Source organism: Bos indicus, chromosome 15, assembly GCF_029378745.1.
Source record: "Bos indicus isolate NIAB-ARS_2022 breed Sahiwal x Tharparkar chromosome 15, NIAB-ARS_B.indTharparkar_mat_pri_1.0, whole genome shotgun sequence".
Classification (NCBI taxonomy): domain Eukaryota; kingdom Metazoa; phylum Chordata; class Mammalia; order Artiodactyla; family Bovidae; genus Bos; species Bos indicus.
Genome location: NC_091774.1, coordinates 14,785,877 through 14,798,818, shown reverse-complemented (window position 1 = coordinate 14,798,818; position 12,942 = coordinate 14,785,877). Strand labels below are relative to the sequence as shown.

The window sequence follows — 12,942 nt, the reverse complement described above, 5'->3', positions numbered from 1 at the left end:
CAGTCCAAGGGACTCTCAAGAGTCTTCTCCAACACCACAGTTCAAAAGCATCAATTCTTCGGTGCTCAGTTTTCTTCACAGTCCAACTCTCACATCCATACATGACTACTGGAAAAACCATAGCCTTGACTAGACAAGTGGAAGTGAGAAATAGATTTAAGGGACTGATCATCAATGTGTTTAGTTGTGTCCAATTCTTTGTGACCCCATGGACTACAGCCCACCAGACTACTCTATCCATGGAATTTTCCAGGCAAGAATACTGGGGTGGGTTGCCATTTCTGACTCTAGGAGATCTTCCTAACCCAGAGATTGAACCTGTGTCTCTTGTGCCTCCTGCACTAGCAGGCAAATTCCTTACCACTGTACCACCTGGGAAGCCCAGTGCATGCATAATGACACTTTACAATATTAGTCATTCTCATGGGATGGTAGAGAGTCAATTTATTATTGGGAAAACTGGTAAATAAGGAAAAAGAATCAAGTATTTACCCTGGCTTTCTTATATGAACTGAATTGCTGATTAACCACAATTTAGATAAGAGAAAGTGCTTCTTTTTAGAAAGAGTTCAACTAATAGCTGAAAAGAATTATGAACTTAAGAGTATCACCATTTTGCAACCCCACTGAAGTAACAGATCTCAGCATTGAGCTTGATCAGTTGCTAATATCCAAAAAGAAGAATCAGCCACAAATAGTGTGCCTCCTGATGTATCCCCTACAGCTTTGCCAAAGGAATTGAACCTAAATCTGAATAAACCTCTGAATTCATGTGAAGGAAATTCAGAGGACAGAAGAACTATACCATAGCACAATCGGCAAAGTATGGACTATGGGAAACTCTGCAGTAAAATATACTGGAGAGAAGCGGGGAATCTGGGAGGGAAGCGCAAGGGGAAGACTGTAGATGAAGAGAGGCTTAAAAGACATACAAACACAATCTTCACAAGGCAAGGCTAAACTACAGAGACCAGTGATGCGTACACTTCAGTAACAACAGATGAAGTAATGCAAGAAGATGACTACTGTAAAAGTTAGGGTAGTGGTTACCTTGGCAGGGGTAGAAGGCAAATCTAATTGGGGTAAGGCACACATGGAAGGCTTAGTGGCTAGTAAAGCTTTAATTCTTGATATGGCTCATGACTGCAAAAGAAGTTGTCACAGTCACACTGTTCCACACATATTCACTGCTATTTCACACATATTCACACTGTTTCACACATTTCATACACTTTCACACATTGTTGTATCACACATATTCACACTATTCACACATACTCACACTGCTATAAAAAATATTCTTACCATGAAGACAAAAATATTTGTTGCAACAAATATGTATCCTTTTGCAAATTTTAAAAGGGAGATGGAGCTGGTGGGTATTGGGTGAAGGTGGTCAAAAGGTACAAACTTCCAGTTAAAAGATAAATAAGTTGTGGGGATATAATGTACAATGTGATGACTATGGTCAACAAGACTGTATCATATATTTGAAAGTTGCTAAGAGAGTAAATTTAAAAAATTCTCATCACAAGGGAAAAGACAGCATAACTATGTGAAGTGATAAACGTTAACTAAGCTTACTGTGGTGATCATTTCACAATATATATATATTTCAAATCAATATGCTGTATACCTCAAACTTACATACTTTTCTATGTCAACTATATCTCAATAAAACAGCAAGAAAAAAGGTATCTATCTAGCTGCTAAACTAACTTTCCTGAAGAATAATGGCAATATGTGCAAAACTTTTAAAAATATGAGTATTTTAAATTAGGATATAGTAATGGTATAGCTAGGGAACAAAAATGTCAACAAAAGGTACTTGTTTTAGTTATATTTAAAATACTAAATATTAAACATCTAATATTAGAAGAATGATTAAGTAAACAATGACATAGCTATATAATGAGTGCTATTAAAGTATTTCTCAAGAACAGCTGTTGGAAAGAAATATTTTTTATAAAAATGAAAAACAATGAAACAAAATAATCAATATTTAATACACAGAAAAAATAGTGGGAGAAAATATATCAAAGATCAGTAATTATAGGTGCTTTTCATTCCTTTACTTTGCCTATCCCTTCCTAGATTTTTGTTGTCTATTACACATTTTATGATAAGAAAAATGTCCCAATACATAAAATATACCAGTCTTTATTAAGAAAGAGATTTCCATAGTGAAATACATGTGGGAATCATTTTACAAGGAGTATAACATTTTGCCTACTCCCTTTTCTGCTTTATACGCCTCTCATCCTAGATAACATCTTTTTAAAAAACTATATTTTATTTATTTATTCGGCCATACCAGGTCTTAGTTGCGGCATGTGGGATCTTGTTCCCTGACTGGGAATAGGACAGCATTCCCTGCATCAGAAGCATGGAGTCTTACCCACTGGACCACCAGGGAAGTCCCTCATCCTAGATAATGAGTCTCATTCCTACTAACTCATGGTATAAGTAATTACTGGGAAAATACACACCAGTCCCTGGGGAACCAATTTCATATGTCCACTGTCCTGTTTCGCCTTTAAGGGGAAATATTTACAGTTTAACAGAGAATGCCTGGAATTCAAAGTGTCCTCAAAACACTAAACAGGATTGAAATAATTAAGTACATGCTCCATAATTTAATTAAAGGATGATCACTCCAGCATTGTTTATAATAGCAAAAAAGAATCAAAAAAAGAAAAAAATAATAACCTAAATATCCAAAAACAATTGGTGTTACTAGTTATCATACAATTAAAATGTTACAGATGTATGTTTATTGGCATAGAAAGAAACAGCATCAATTAAAAAAGGAAGTTGCAATTATCCCATTCTGTCTTAAATATATGAGTACACACATATGCACAGGGGTCTGGAAGTACAGTCAAGGTTTAATGGTGTGTATCTCTTATTTATTTATAGAATTTGGGGTGTTTTAATTTTAGAGGGAGGCCGTGTGGGTTTTTTTCTTTGTCTTATCTGAGAGGCAATTTTTTAAAGCTAAACTATCTCTCTTCTCTTTTCTTCTCCAGTAGTAGATTTTTCAAAGTGGACCAGAATTTCTGCTTCCACAATGCTAGTACTTATTCTATAGCAGAAATCAGGACCACTGCTTCAACTAACTGCCAGTCTTCAGTGTGACTAGCTTGTACAGGCAGAGACCTGCCAGAAGAGGGCAGCACTGAGAACTCTGCATGATTCCTACAAGGGTGCTGTGCAGACTACAGTCTCACAAACTCAGTTTGGTGCCCAGTTTGGAGAAGGGAGAGTTTTGCTCCTAAAACAACAGTTTATCAGGTGAGTTTTGCCCCTAAAACACTTCTGTTAGTTTTTATGATTCTCATTTTACAAATAAGCCAATTAAAGTTACTAAAAAGATTAAAATTAAATTGGATTGACATGTACACACTGCTGTTTTGAAAACAGAAAACCAATAAGGATCAATAAGCACAGGGAATTCTGATCAATATTCTGTAATAACCTATATAGGAATAAGAATTTGAAAAAGAAAACATACATGTATAACTGAGTCACTTTGCTGTACACCTAAAACAACATTGTTAATCAACCATACTTCAATATAAAATTAAAAATAAAATTTTTTAAGTTATACTATCAAGTAAAGAGCCAGGATTAGAATCTGTATCTTTAGCCTACAGAATGAAAAGCCTAAACTCATCCTACTGCACTGTGTACGTGTGCGCGTGCTCAGTCACATCCAACTCGCTGTGACCTCATGGATTGTAACCCCTCAGGCTCCTTTGTCCACAGAATTTTCCAGGCAAGAATATTGGAGCAGGGTGCCACTTCCTACTCCAGGGGATCTTCCCAATCCAGGGATTAAACCAGGCTCTCCTGCATTGCAGGTGGATTCTTTACCACTGAACTACCTCCTGACAAACTCATGAAACTGTAACTATAATCTTAATTACTATAAGAGGATCTCACCTTATTGGCAACTGCATTAACACTTGGCCGGGCGTCGAATATAAAGATTTTATGAGATTGGGCATTGGAGTCCATAATGGCTTGAAGGTATTTTTCATCTTCTTTGCTTCGCTTCCCACTCACCCCTACCATGGGCTGGCTACACCGAGTGATTGTGGCTTGACTTTCAGGATGAATCCATGACAAAACCTTAATGGGGGGAAAAGTGGCAACACACCCTTTGACATGCTTCTCTAGAGTTCTTCCCAAAACATTACTCAATAAAACTCTTTCTTTTTACATTCTAACTGGATTCAAAGCCGAACCATGAAAAGAAATATGAAGCTGCTATAAAAAATCATCATTTTTCTTTCAAGTCAACTCTGGCATGTGGAAAACTTGGTCTTATTAGTTAATCAGATATTGATTTAGAAGAGTCATTAATTAAAAGTGTTGTCTCTAGGGAAAAAAATACATTAAAAGGGAGCTTAGGTAAACTCCATTTTTAAAGTTGAGCAAAAATGCCCAACTATAGTGTTCAGAGTCTACACATTTTTGTACCTAAAATTATTAGAACTTATCTTTCCAGAATACAGAAATTCATCACAAATTTGTACAGTTTTCTTCATTCCAAGATTTAAAGGAAGAGAGCATTTATCACTATGACCAACTGTATAAGATAAAGAAATAGTGAATAATACCAGAGCCAAGTTTGACTTCAAGTTAAGAGCCATGCAATTCTGAGCAGCTCTCTTATACCCATTTCAAACTCTCCAGAAACCTCTTTAGTGTAAGTCTTTCCTCTGGTTTTAATTTTACTCAATAACTCATTCCCTAATAGCCCCACAGAGGACCCGCTGCTGTAGCTATTTTTATCCCGCACCCACTCCCCTATTCATTATCCTCTGCACTATGTGGAGCACAAAAGCAATGGGGAAGCTTCAGCACAGCTTCACACTTACTGGGATACGGCCCCGCGATCTGAAGGAAGCCACTCTCTTCAACTCTTCATCAGGGATATTTGCCGGAACAACCAAGAGGGCAGGGTAGGTATCACAGAGTTCATATCGTTCATTTATCTTTGTTATTCTCCAGCTTTCATTCGGAATTCCCTACATGTTAAATAAACATAAGACAAATCACTGCCTAAGAGAAATATCTGAAAACATTACAACAGAAGGCTCCTACTCAACTTCTCTTAAACTCCACTATCTTTTAAGTTGTTGGAATAGTTATTGTCTGCCTATGGTGATCAGGCTTTTAGGATGAGACCTTATAACAAAGAAAATCTGTATTCATTTGGCACTCAGTTTTATGTTAACAGATTTATTATGTCATTAAATACTGACTGAGTGCTGGGTCTGTCCTAAACATATCAAACAAAGGAAACAGTAAGACTAAAAATAAAAATGTTCTTGTCTTTAAAAAGAACAGTCTCATATAGTTTGACTGGATGACTGACTGTGCTGCTGTTCATCTATACAAAGAAATGTCTGAGGGCAGGCACTAAGCATCCACTAGAATGCTATGCACATATTTATCACTTATATACATTAAGTGAATCTTACAGTATTAATGTCGCTAATGTAAAACATATGAGAAAAACAAGAAAGTAACAGAAGGCAAAGCCACCCCCCCCCAAAAAAAGAAGCAAGAGAAACAAAACATTATTTTTTAATACACATCAACTGTTAAACTTTGGTCCTTAAAGGTTTGTTTTATTTATAACTAATATACCACTTCACATATACAATTACTTAATAAGACACTTTAAAATTTCCATCCTCCATTAGTATAGAAAATAAAGCCATTACAGTAAGTGTTTAGAATTAAGAAAATACATTTATTTTTAATTTTATTACCTCTGACAATAAACAGAAAAAGAATCAAAAGAAACCAAATTACAGTAAATATATATATATACATTTATTGAGCATTTACTGTCTGCAGGCGTTATGCCTACACATGCATGCACGTGCACACACACACACACTTTACTGTATTCAGGTTTCATTAACGTCACTGTAGAGATGAAGAAATTGTGGCACAGCTTATAACTTGACTAAAGGTAGTAAAAAATTCCATGTAAATTCTAAACCCATCCTTTTTATAATAAAATACATTGTGCCTCAAGAAAAATTTCACTATCCTTATTCACAAAATTGTTATAAAAACCTGAAATGAAAGTGCAGGAGTACTTCTCCTCCAAAGGGGTATTTCTCAAGTTGTTGCCAAATACCCAAGAAGATATTAAAATAAAGAAAGAATTCCCTGGCGGTACAGTGGATGGGGATATACCTGCCAACGCAGGAGACAGGGGTTCTATCCCTGGTCCAGGAAGATCACAAATGGCACGGGGCAACTAAGCCATGCGCCACAATCCCTGAGCCTGTGCTGGAACCTGCGTGCTCTAGGAGCCACGTGCCGCAGCTCTGAGGCCCGCACCTGGGGCCCCTGCGCTGCAGGAGGAGAAGCCTGCGCGCTGCAGAGAAAGCAGCCCGAGTCCAGTGACAAAAACGCAGCATAGCCAAAAGTAAAAATAAATTTACTAAATTTTAATCAAAAAGAAGGCAAAATTCCTTCCCTGTAATCATGTGGTAAATATTATCAACAGAGTTTCCACTTCCACTAGTCATTTTATCATCAATGCCTTACACAGTATTAACCCCATTTATTTAGCCTGGCCCCAACTTGCTACCTATGATCTACATATCTCCTTCCCTCTTGCCTTCCTCAACTTTATACTCAGGTAAAATCCGAACTTATTTTCAGAAATAAAAGAAAGGTTTAATTAGAGATCTTTAAAATGTATTTACATGCAATAATAAAAAAATAACGTACAATGAACTGGTGAGTTTATAGAGGAAGTACTCAATTAAGAAACTTGAGTCCAGTTCAGTCGCTTAGTTGTGTCCGACTCTTTGTGACCCCATGGACTGCAGCACGCCAGGCCTCCCTGTCCATCACTAACTCCCGGAGTTTACTCAGATTCATGTCCATGGAGTCAGTGATGCCATCCAACCATCTCATCCTGTCTTCCCCTTCTCCTCCCACCTTCAATCTTTCCCAGAGTCAGGGTCTTTTCCAATTAATCAGTTCTTAGTATGAAATGGCCAAAGTATTGGAGCTTCAGCATCAGTCCTTCCAATGAATATTCAGGACTAATTTCCTTTAGAATGGACTGGTTGGATCTCCTTGCAGTCCAAGCGACTCTCAAGAAGTCTTCTCCAACACCACAGTTCAAAAGCATCAATTCTTCAGCACTCAGCTTTCTTTATAGTCCAATTCTCACATCCATACATGAATACTGGAAAAACCACAGCCTTGACTAGACGGACCTTTGTTGGCAAAGTAATGTCTCTTCTTTTTAATATGCTGTCTAGGTTGGTCCCAGCCTTTCTTCCAAGGAGTAAGTGTCTTTTAATTTCATGGCTGCAGTCACCATCTGCAGTGATTCTGGAGCCCAAAAAAATAGTCTGTCATTGTTTCCCCATCTACCTGCCATGAAGTGATGGGACCAGATGCCATGATCTTCATTTTCTAAATGTTGAGTTTTAAGCCAACTTTTTCACTCTCTTTCATCAAGAGGCTCTTTAGTTCTTCTTCACTTTCTGCCATAAGGGTGGTATCATCTGCATATCTGAGGTTATTGATATTTCTCCCGGCAATCTTGATTCCAACTTGTGCTTCATCCAGCCCAGTTTTTCTCATGATGTACTCTGCATATAAGTTAAATAAGCATGGTGACAATATACAGCCTTGATATACTCCTTTTCCTATTTGGAACCAGTCTGTTGTTCCACGTCCAGTTCTGTTACTTCCTGACCTGCATACAGATTTCTCAAGAGGTAGGTCAGGTGGTCTGGTATTCCCATCTGTTGAAGAATTTTCCACAGTTTATTGTCATCTGCACAGTCAAAGGCTTTGGCATAGTCAATAAAGCAGAAATAGATGTTTTTCCGGAACTCTCATGGTTTTTCAATGATCCAACGGATGTTGGCAATTTGATCTCTGGTTCCTCTCCCTTTTCTAAAACCAGCGTGAACATCTGGAAGTTCACAGTTCACGTATTGTTGAAGCCTGGCTTGGAGAATTTTGAGCATTACTTTACTAGTGTGTGAGATGAGTGCAATTGTGCGGTAGTTTGAGCACTCTTCAGCATTGCCTTTCTTTGGGACTAGAATGAAAACTGACCTTTTCCAGACCTGTGGCCACTGCTGAGTTTTCCAAATTTGCTGACATATGGAGTGCAGCACTTTCACAGCATCATCTTTTAGGATTTGAAATGGCTCAACTGGAATTCCATCACATCCAATTGCTTTGTTCGCAGTGATGCTTTCTAAGGCCCACTTGACTTCACATTCCAGGATGTCTGGCTCTAGCTGAGGGATCACACCATCATGATTATCTGGGTCATGAAGATCTTTTTTGTACAGTTCTTCTGTGTATTCTTGCAACCTCTTCTTAATATCCTCTGCTTCTGTTAGGTCCATACCATTTCTGTCCTTTATTGTGCCTATAATTGCATGAAATGTTCCGTTGGTATCTCTAATTTTCTTGAAAAGATCTCCAGTCTTTCCCACTCTATTATTTTCCTCTGTTTCTTTGCATTGATGGCTGAGGAAGGCTTTCTTATCTTGCCTTGCTATTCTTTGGAACTCTGCATTCAGATGCTTATATCTTTCCTTTTCTCCTTTGCTTTTCACTTCTCTTCTTTTCACAGGTGTTTGTAAGGCCTCCTCAGACAGCCATTTTGCTTTTTTGCATTTCTTTTTCTTGGGGATGGTCCTGATCCCTGTCTCCTGTACAATGTCACGAATCTCTGTCCATAGTTCATCAGGCACTCTACCTATCAGATCTAGTCCCTTAAATCTATTTCTCATTTCCACTGTATAATCACAGGGGATTTGATTTAGGTCATATCTGAATGGTCTAGAACCAAGAAACTTGAGTGCCATCTTTAACTCATCCAATCAACAATCAATTTTTAGGATTTTTTTTCTTCCAAAAGCACCAGAAAAGTTTGCTCACTCCTCTCAAGCCTCACTTCTCTTCTGTACCTCTGCAATCCATTCTCCACACTGCCTCAAAATTCTTTTAAGATGCAAAAGTTATCATGTCATTCTTCTGCCCAAAACTATCAACGGCTACCTATTTCTCTTCAGATACATTTAGAACTCTATACAGGACTTGGCAAAGATCTTCACACCCCTCCTTTTCCCCACTGATCTCTGGCCACTCTGCAGCATTCTCTGGTGCTTGCTGTAGTCCACCCTAAACCAAACACCTTCCGTTTCCAGATGGCATCATGTTCTCTTACCGGAGTACTCGCTCTATTAATCACAGGATTCATGACCGTATATTTTGATTATTAGTTTATTTCTTTGAATCTGCCATTAAACATGTATCCTTTGGGAGTCAGGATTGTGTCTTTCTGTTTTAGCCACTAATACACACTAGGTGATACATGAATCTGATTAATGAATGAAGAAATCAGTGAACCATAAGGAAGCTTCTACAAGAAGAAAAATTGGCTTTTGAAGTTTTCTTAGAAAATATGGAGTCAACGCTGAAAGGGTCAGATCTCCTGAGATCCTAGTATACCACCCTGAATCCAGGTATTTAACTCCTATCTCTCTCTCTCTCACCACCTTCCCATATCCTTCAAAAATCACTGCCAGGGAGAACTGCTGTTACCACTGAGATTGTGTCATCTTCTTCAGAAAAAAACAAAAATGGGTTTCCCTGGTGGCTCAGCAATTCAAGAGATACAGGAGATGAAGGTTCGATCCCTGGGTTGGGAAGAGACCCTGGAGGGCTACGGTCTATAGGGTCACAAAAGAACCATTCGGACACAATTCAAGTGACTGAGCACACAGCACACTTCAGAAAAATGGCTAGGTGGGAGTAGAATCATTGAAGTAAGCCATTAATGGCTCTCGTTCTCCTCATTCTTAGAGAAATTGACATAACCATCTCCATCAAAGGAACTGCCTTCCAAGCAGCAAACTGGAGTTGGCTAGTCAGCACATACTTTCTTTGTAGACACTGTTAAAGACATACTGACAACTGTTGATCTCTGACATACATCTTTCTACTCTCCACAAAATCACTGCCCTTCAGTTAATGTATCCATTTGTCAGAGTCAATTTATAATCAAATTAACTGGATTATAGCTTTCCTTGTTAGTTACATCTCAGCTCTGAGAATAAAATTCTATTCTCCTTGGCTGTACTTGAGTGCTCTACAAATTTGTTAACCAAGATATCTACCATTATGATTATTTGTGCAGAAGACAATACTCATTTTTATTTACTGATTTTTACCATTTTAGCAACCTGATGATTTCTCTTTACCTTACCCACAAATTTCAGAGTCCTCTGTAAATCACTACATGTGCCAAGATACAATTAAAGAATATTCTCCCATACAGAAAACTTAAATGGTTATTCATAGTTTTGTCCATTTAAAAAAATACATAATCTAATTTCTTTAGGCACGATAATGAATAAGTCTATGCATTTAATGTGACTTTCCTTTTGTGTTTCAGCAAGAGCACACAAAAAAGCCAACCAATCATGATTTGTTTCTAGAGCTTTACAATGTAATAAATACAATAATAATCATTTAGATAGATTTCTATGGTTTACAATGCACCTTCCTGCATATCACACTAACTCCTCAAAAAATCCTTAAAGGTAGTTCTTCTAAGTGAAAAATAAAGGCACTGAGGCACACATCTAAGTGTGAGAACTAAGCAAGAGCTAGAGCTAGCCTTCAAAAGTGGAGTCTCCTAAATGCTCTGGCAGCAGACTGTGGTGACAGCTGCCCAGCTTCCTATGTTAAACAACAGTGGGGTGTACACTTTAAAGCAGAAAATCTTATGGTATGTGAACGATATTTCACTTTCAAAGAAAAAAAGAATAGAGTGGCCCATGATTCTGAGACGGTATAATCTCCAAAATGTATTAAGTGAAAAAGAAACATACAGTGTACAGAGAATGCTATTATCTGCTTTAAAAGAAAAATAATAATGTACACACATATACAGGCTGCTGCTGCTAAGTCACTTCAGTCGTGTCCAACTCTGTGCGACCCCATAGATGGCAGCTCCCCAGGCTCCCCCATCCCTGGGATTCTCCAGGCAAGAATACTGGAGTGGGTTGCCATTTCCTTCTCCAATGCATGAAAGGGAAAAGTGAAAGTGAAGTCGCTCAGTCATGTCCAACTCTTCACGACCCCATGGACTGCAGCCCACCAGGCTCCTCTGTCCATGGGCTATGCAGCATAAAATCTCTGAAAGGATATACACGTGGTAAGTAACATTATTTCCTAAAGGGAGAAGAGCTGGGACAGCTGGGGAAAATGCTGGCCCCAAAGGAAAACCTTCCTTTAAGTATATCCTTTTATATCTTTTAAATTTTATATAGTGAATTACTGAATTCAACTTTTAATTTACAAGAAAGACAAAGGAATACTCTGATGCTCTATCTTTAGTCTCAACATTTATGTTAAAGTTCAAGTTCTTTATATATTTTGGATATTAATACCCTTATCAGATACATGGTTTGCAAATATTTTCTCCAGTTCCATAGAGCACCATGTATCTGATAAGGCTGTTAATATCCAAAATATATAAAGAACTTAAAAATGACAAAAAATCCAATTAAAAATGAGAAAAGGATCTGAATAAAAATTTTTCCAAAGACATACAAATGGCCAGCAGACACATGAAACAACGCTCAACATCACTAATGTAAGGTAAATGCAAATCAAAACTACAATGAGATATCGCCTCAAACCTGTTAGAATCATAATCATAAAAGAATAAAAAAACAAAGAACAAATCACAAGTGTTGGCAAGGATGTGCAGAAAAAGGAACCCTTGTGCACTGTTGCTGGGAATGCAAATGGTGCAGCCACTATGGGAAACAGTATGGCGGTTCTTCAAAAAACTGAAAATAGAACTACTATATGATCCAGCAATTCCATTTTGAAAACATTAACTCAAAAAGATACACGCTTCCCCTGTCACTGCGGCATTATTTACAATAGCCAAGATATGGACACAATGTTAAGTGCCCACTGATGAATGAATGAATGAAGAAAATGTAATACATATACATAATAATATACGGGGGTTTCCCAGGCAGCTCAGTGGTAAAGAATCCACCTACCAATGCAGGAGACAGAGGTTTGCCCCTGGGTCGGGAAGGTCCCCTGGAGGAGGAAATGGCAACCCACTCCTATATTCCTATCTGAAAAATCCCATGGACAGAGGAGCCTGGTAGGCTACAGTCCATGGGGTTTCAAGGAGTAGTACACATCTGAGCAATTGAGCACACATATGTATACATATATTTAGTAAGATAGAGAGATCACTGCCACTCTAAATGGAATTATATTGCTGTTCAGTCACTAAGTCACGGCCAGCTCTTTGAGACTCCATGAACTACAGCACAGCAGGCTCCTCTTCCTCCACTGTCTCCTGGAGTCAGGTCAAATTCATGTCCATTGAGTCGGTGATGCTATCTAACCATCTCATCCTCTGCTGCTCCTTCTCCTTTGCCTTTAGTCTGCTCAGCATCAGGGTTTTTTTCAATGAGTTGGCTCTTGAATGGAATTTTATTCAGCCATGAAAAAGAGCTTGTCACTCTGTGACAACATGGATGGAACTTGAGGATGTAAATTAAGTGAAATAAAACAGAGAAAAGCAAATACTGTACGACGATCTCACTTACATGTGGAATTAAAAAACAACAACCACCAAAAAAACCCAAACTCATAGATAAAGGGAACCGACTGATGGTTGATTATTGGAAGTAGGGGGTCAGGAGGGGGCAGAAATGGTAAAGGAAGTCATAAGGTACAAGCTTCCAATTAAAAAGTAAATGTAGTTACAGGGATAATGTAAGGCATGGTAACCATAATTAATACTGTAGTGCATATTTGAAAGCTGCAAAGAGAATAATCTTTAAAGATCTCATCACAAGAAAACAAATTCTGTAACTGTGTATG

The 12,942-nt window shown here is 38.0% G+C and overlaps 1 protein-coding gene across 5 annotated transcripts in view; it reads right to left on the bottom strand.

Annotated features, from left to right (window-relative positions):
- The window catches only part of MTMR2 (myotubularin related protein 2), a 110,254-nt gene that overhangs the window by 18,242 nt on the left and 79,070 nt on the right, over nt 1–12,942 (bottom strand). For all 5 annotated transcript variants that reach the window (XM_070803339.1, XM_070803343.1, XM_070803340.1 and 2 more), the window contains 2 exons: nt 4,887–5,036; nt 3,946–4,134 (listed from right to left, as the gene is read on the bottom strand). In XM_070803339.1, coding sequence (XP_070659440.1) covers nt 3,946–4,134; nt 4,887–5,036 — 339 coding nt within the window. The remainder of the gene's footprint in view (nt 1–3,945; nt 4,135–4,886; nt 5,037–12,942) is intronic.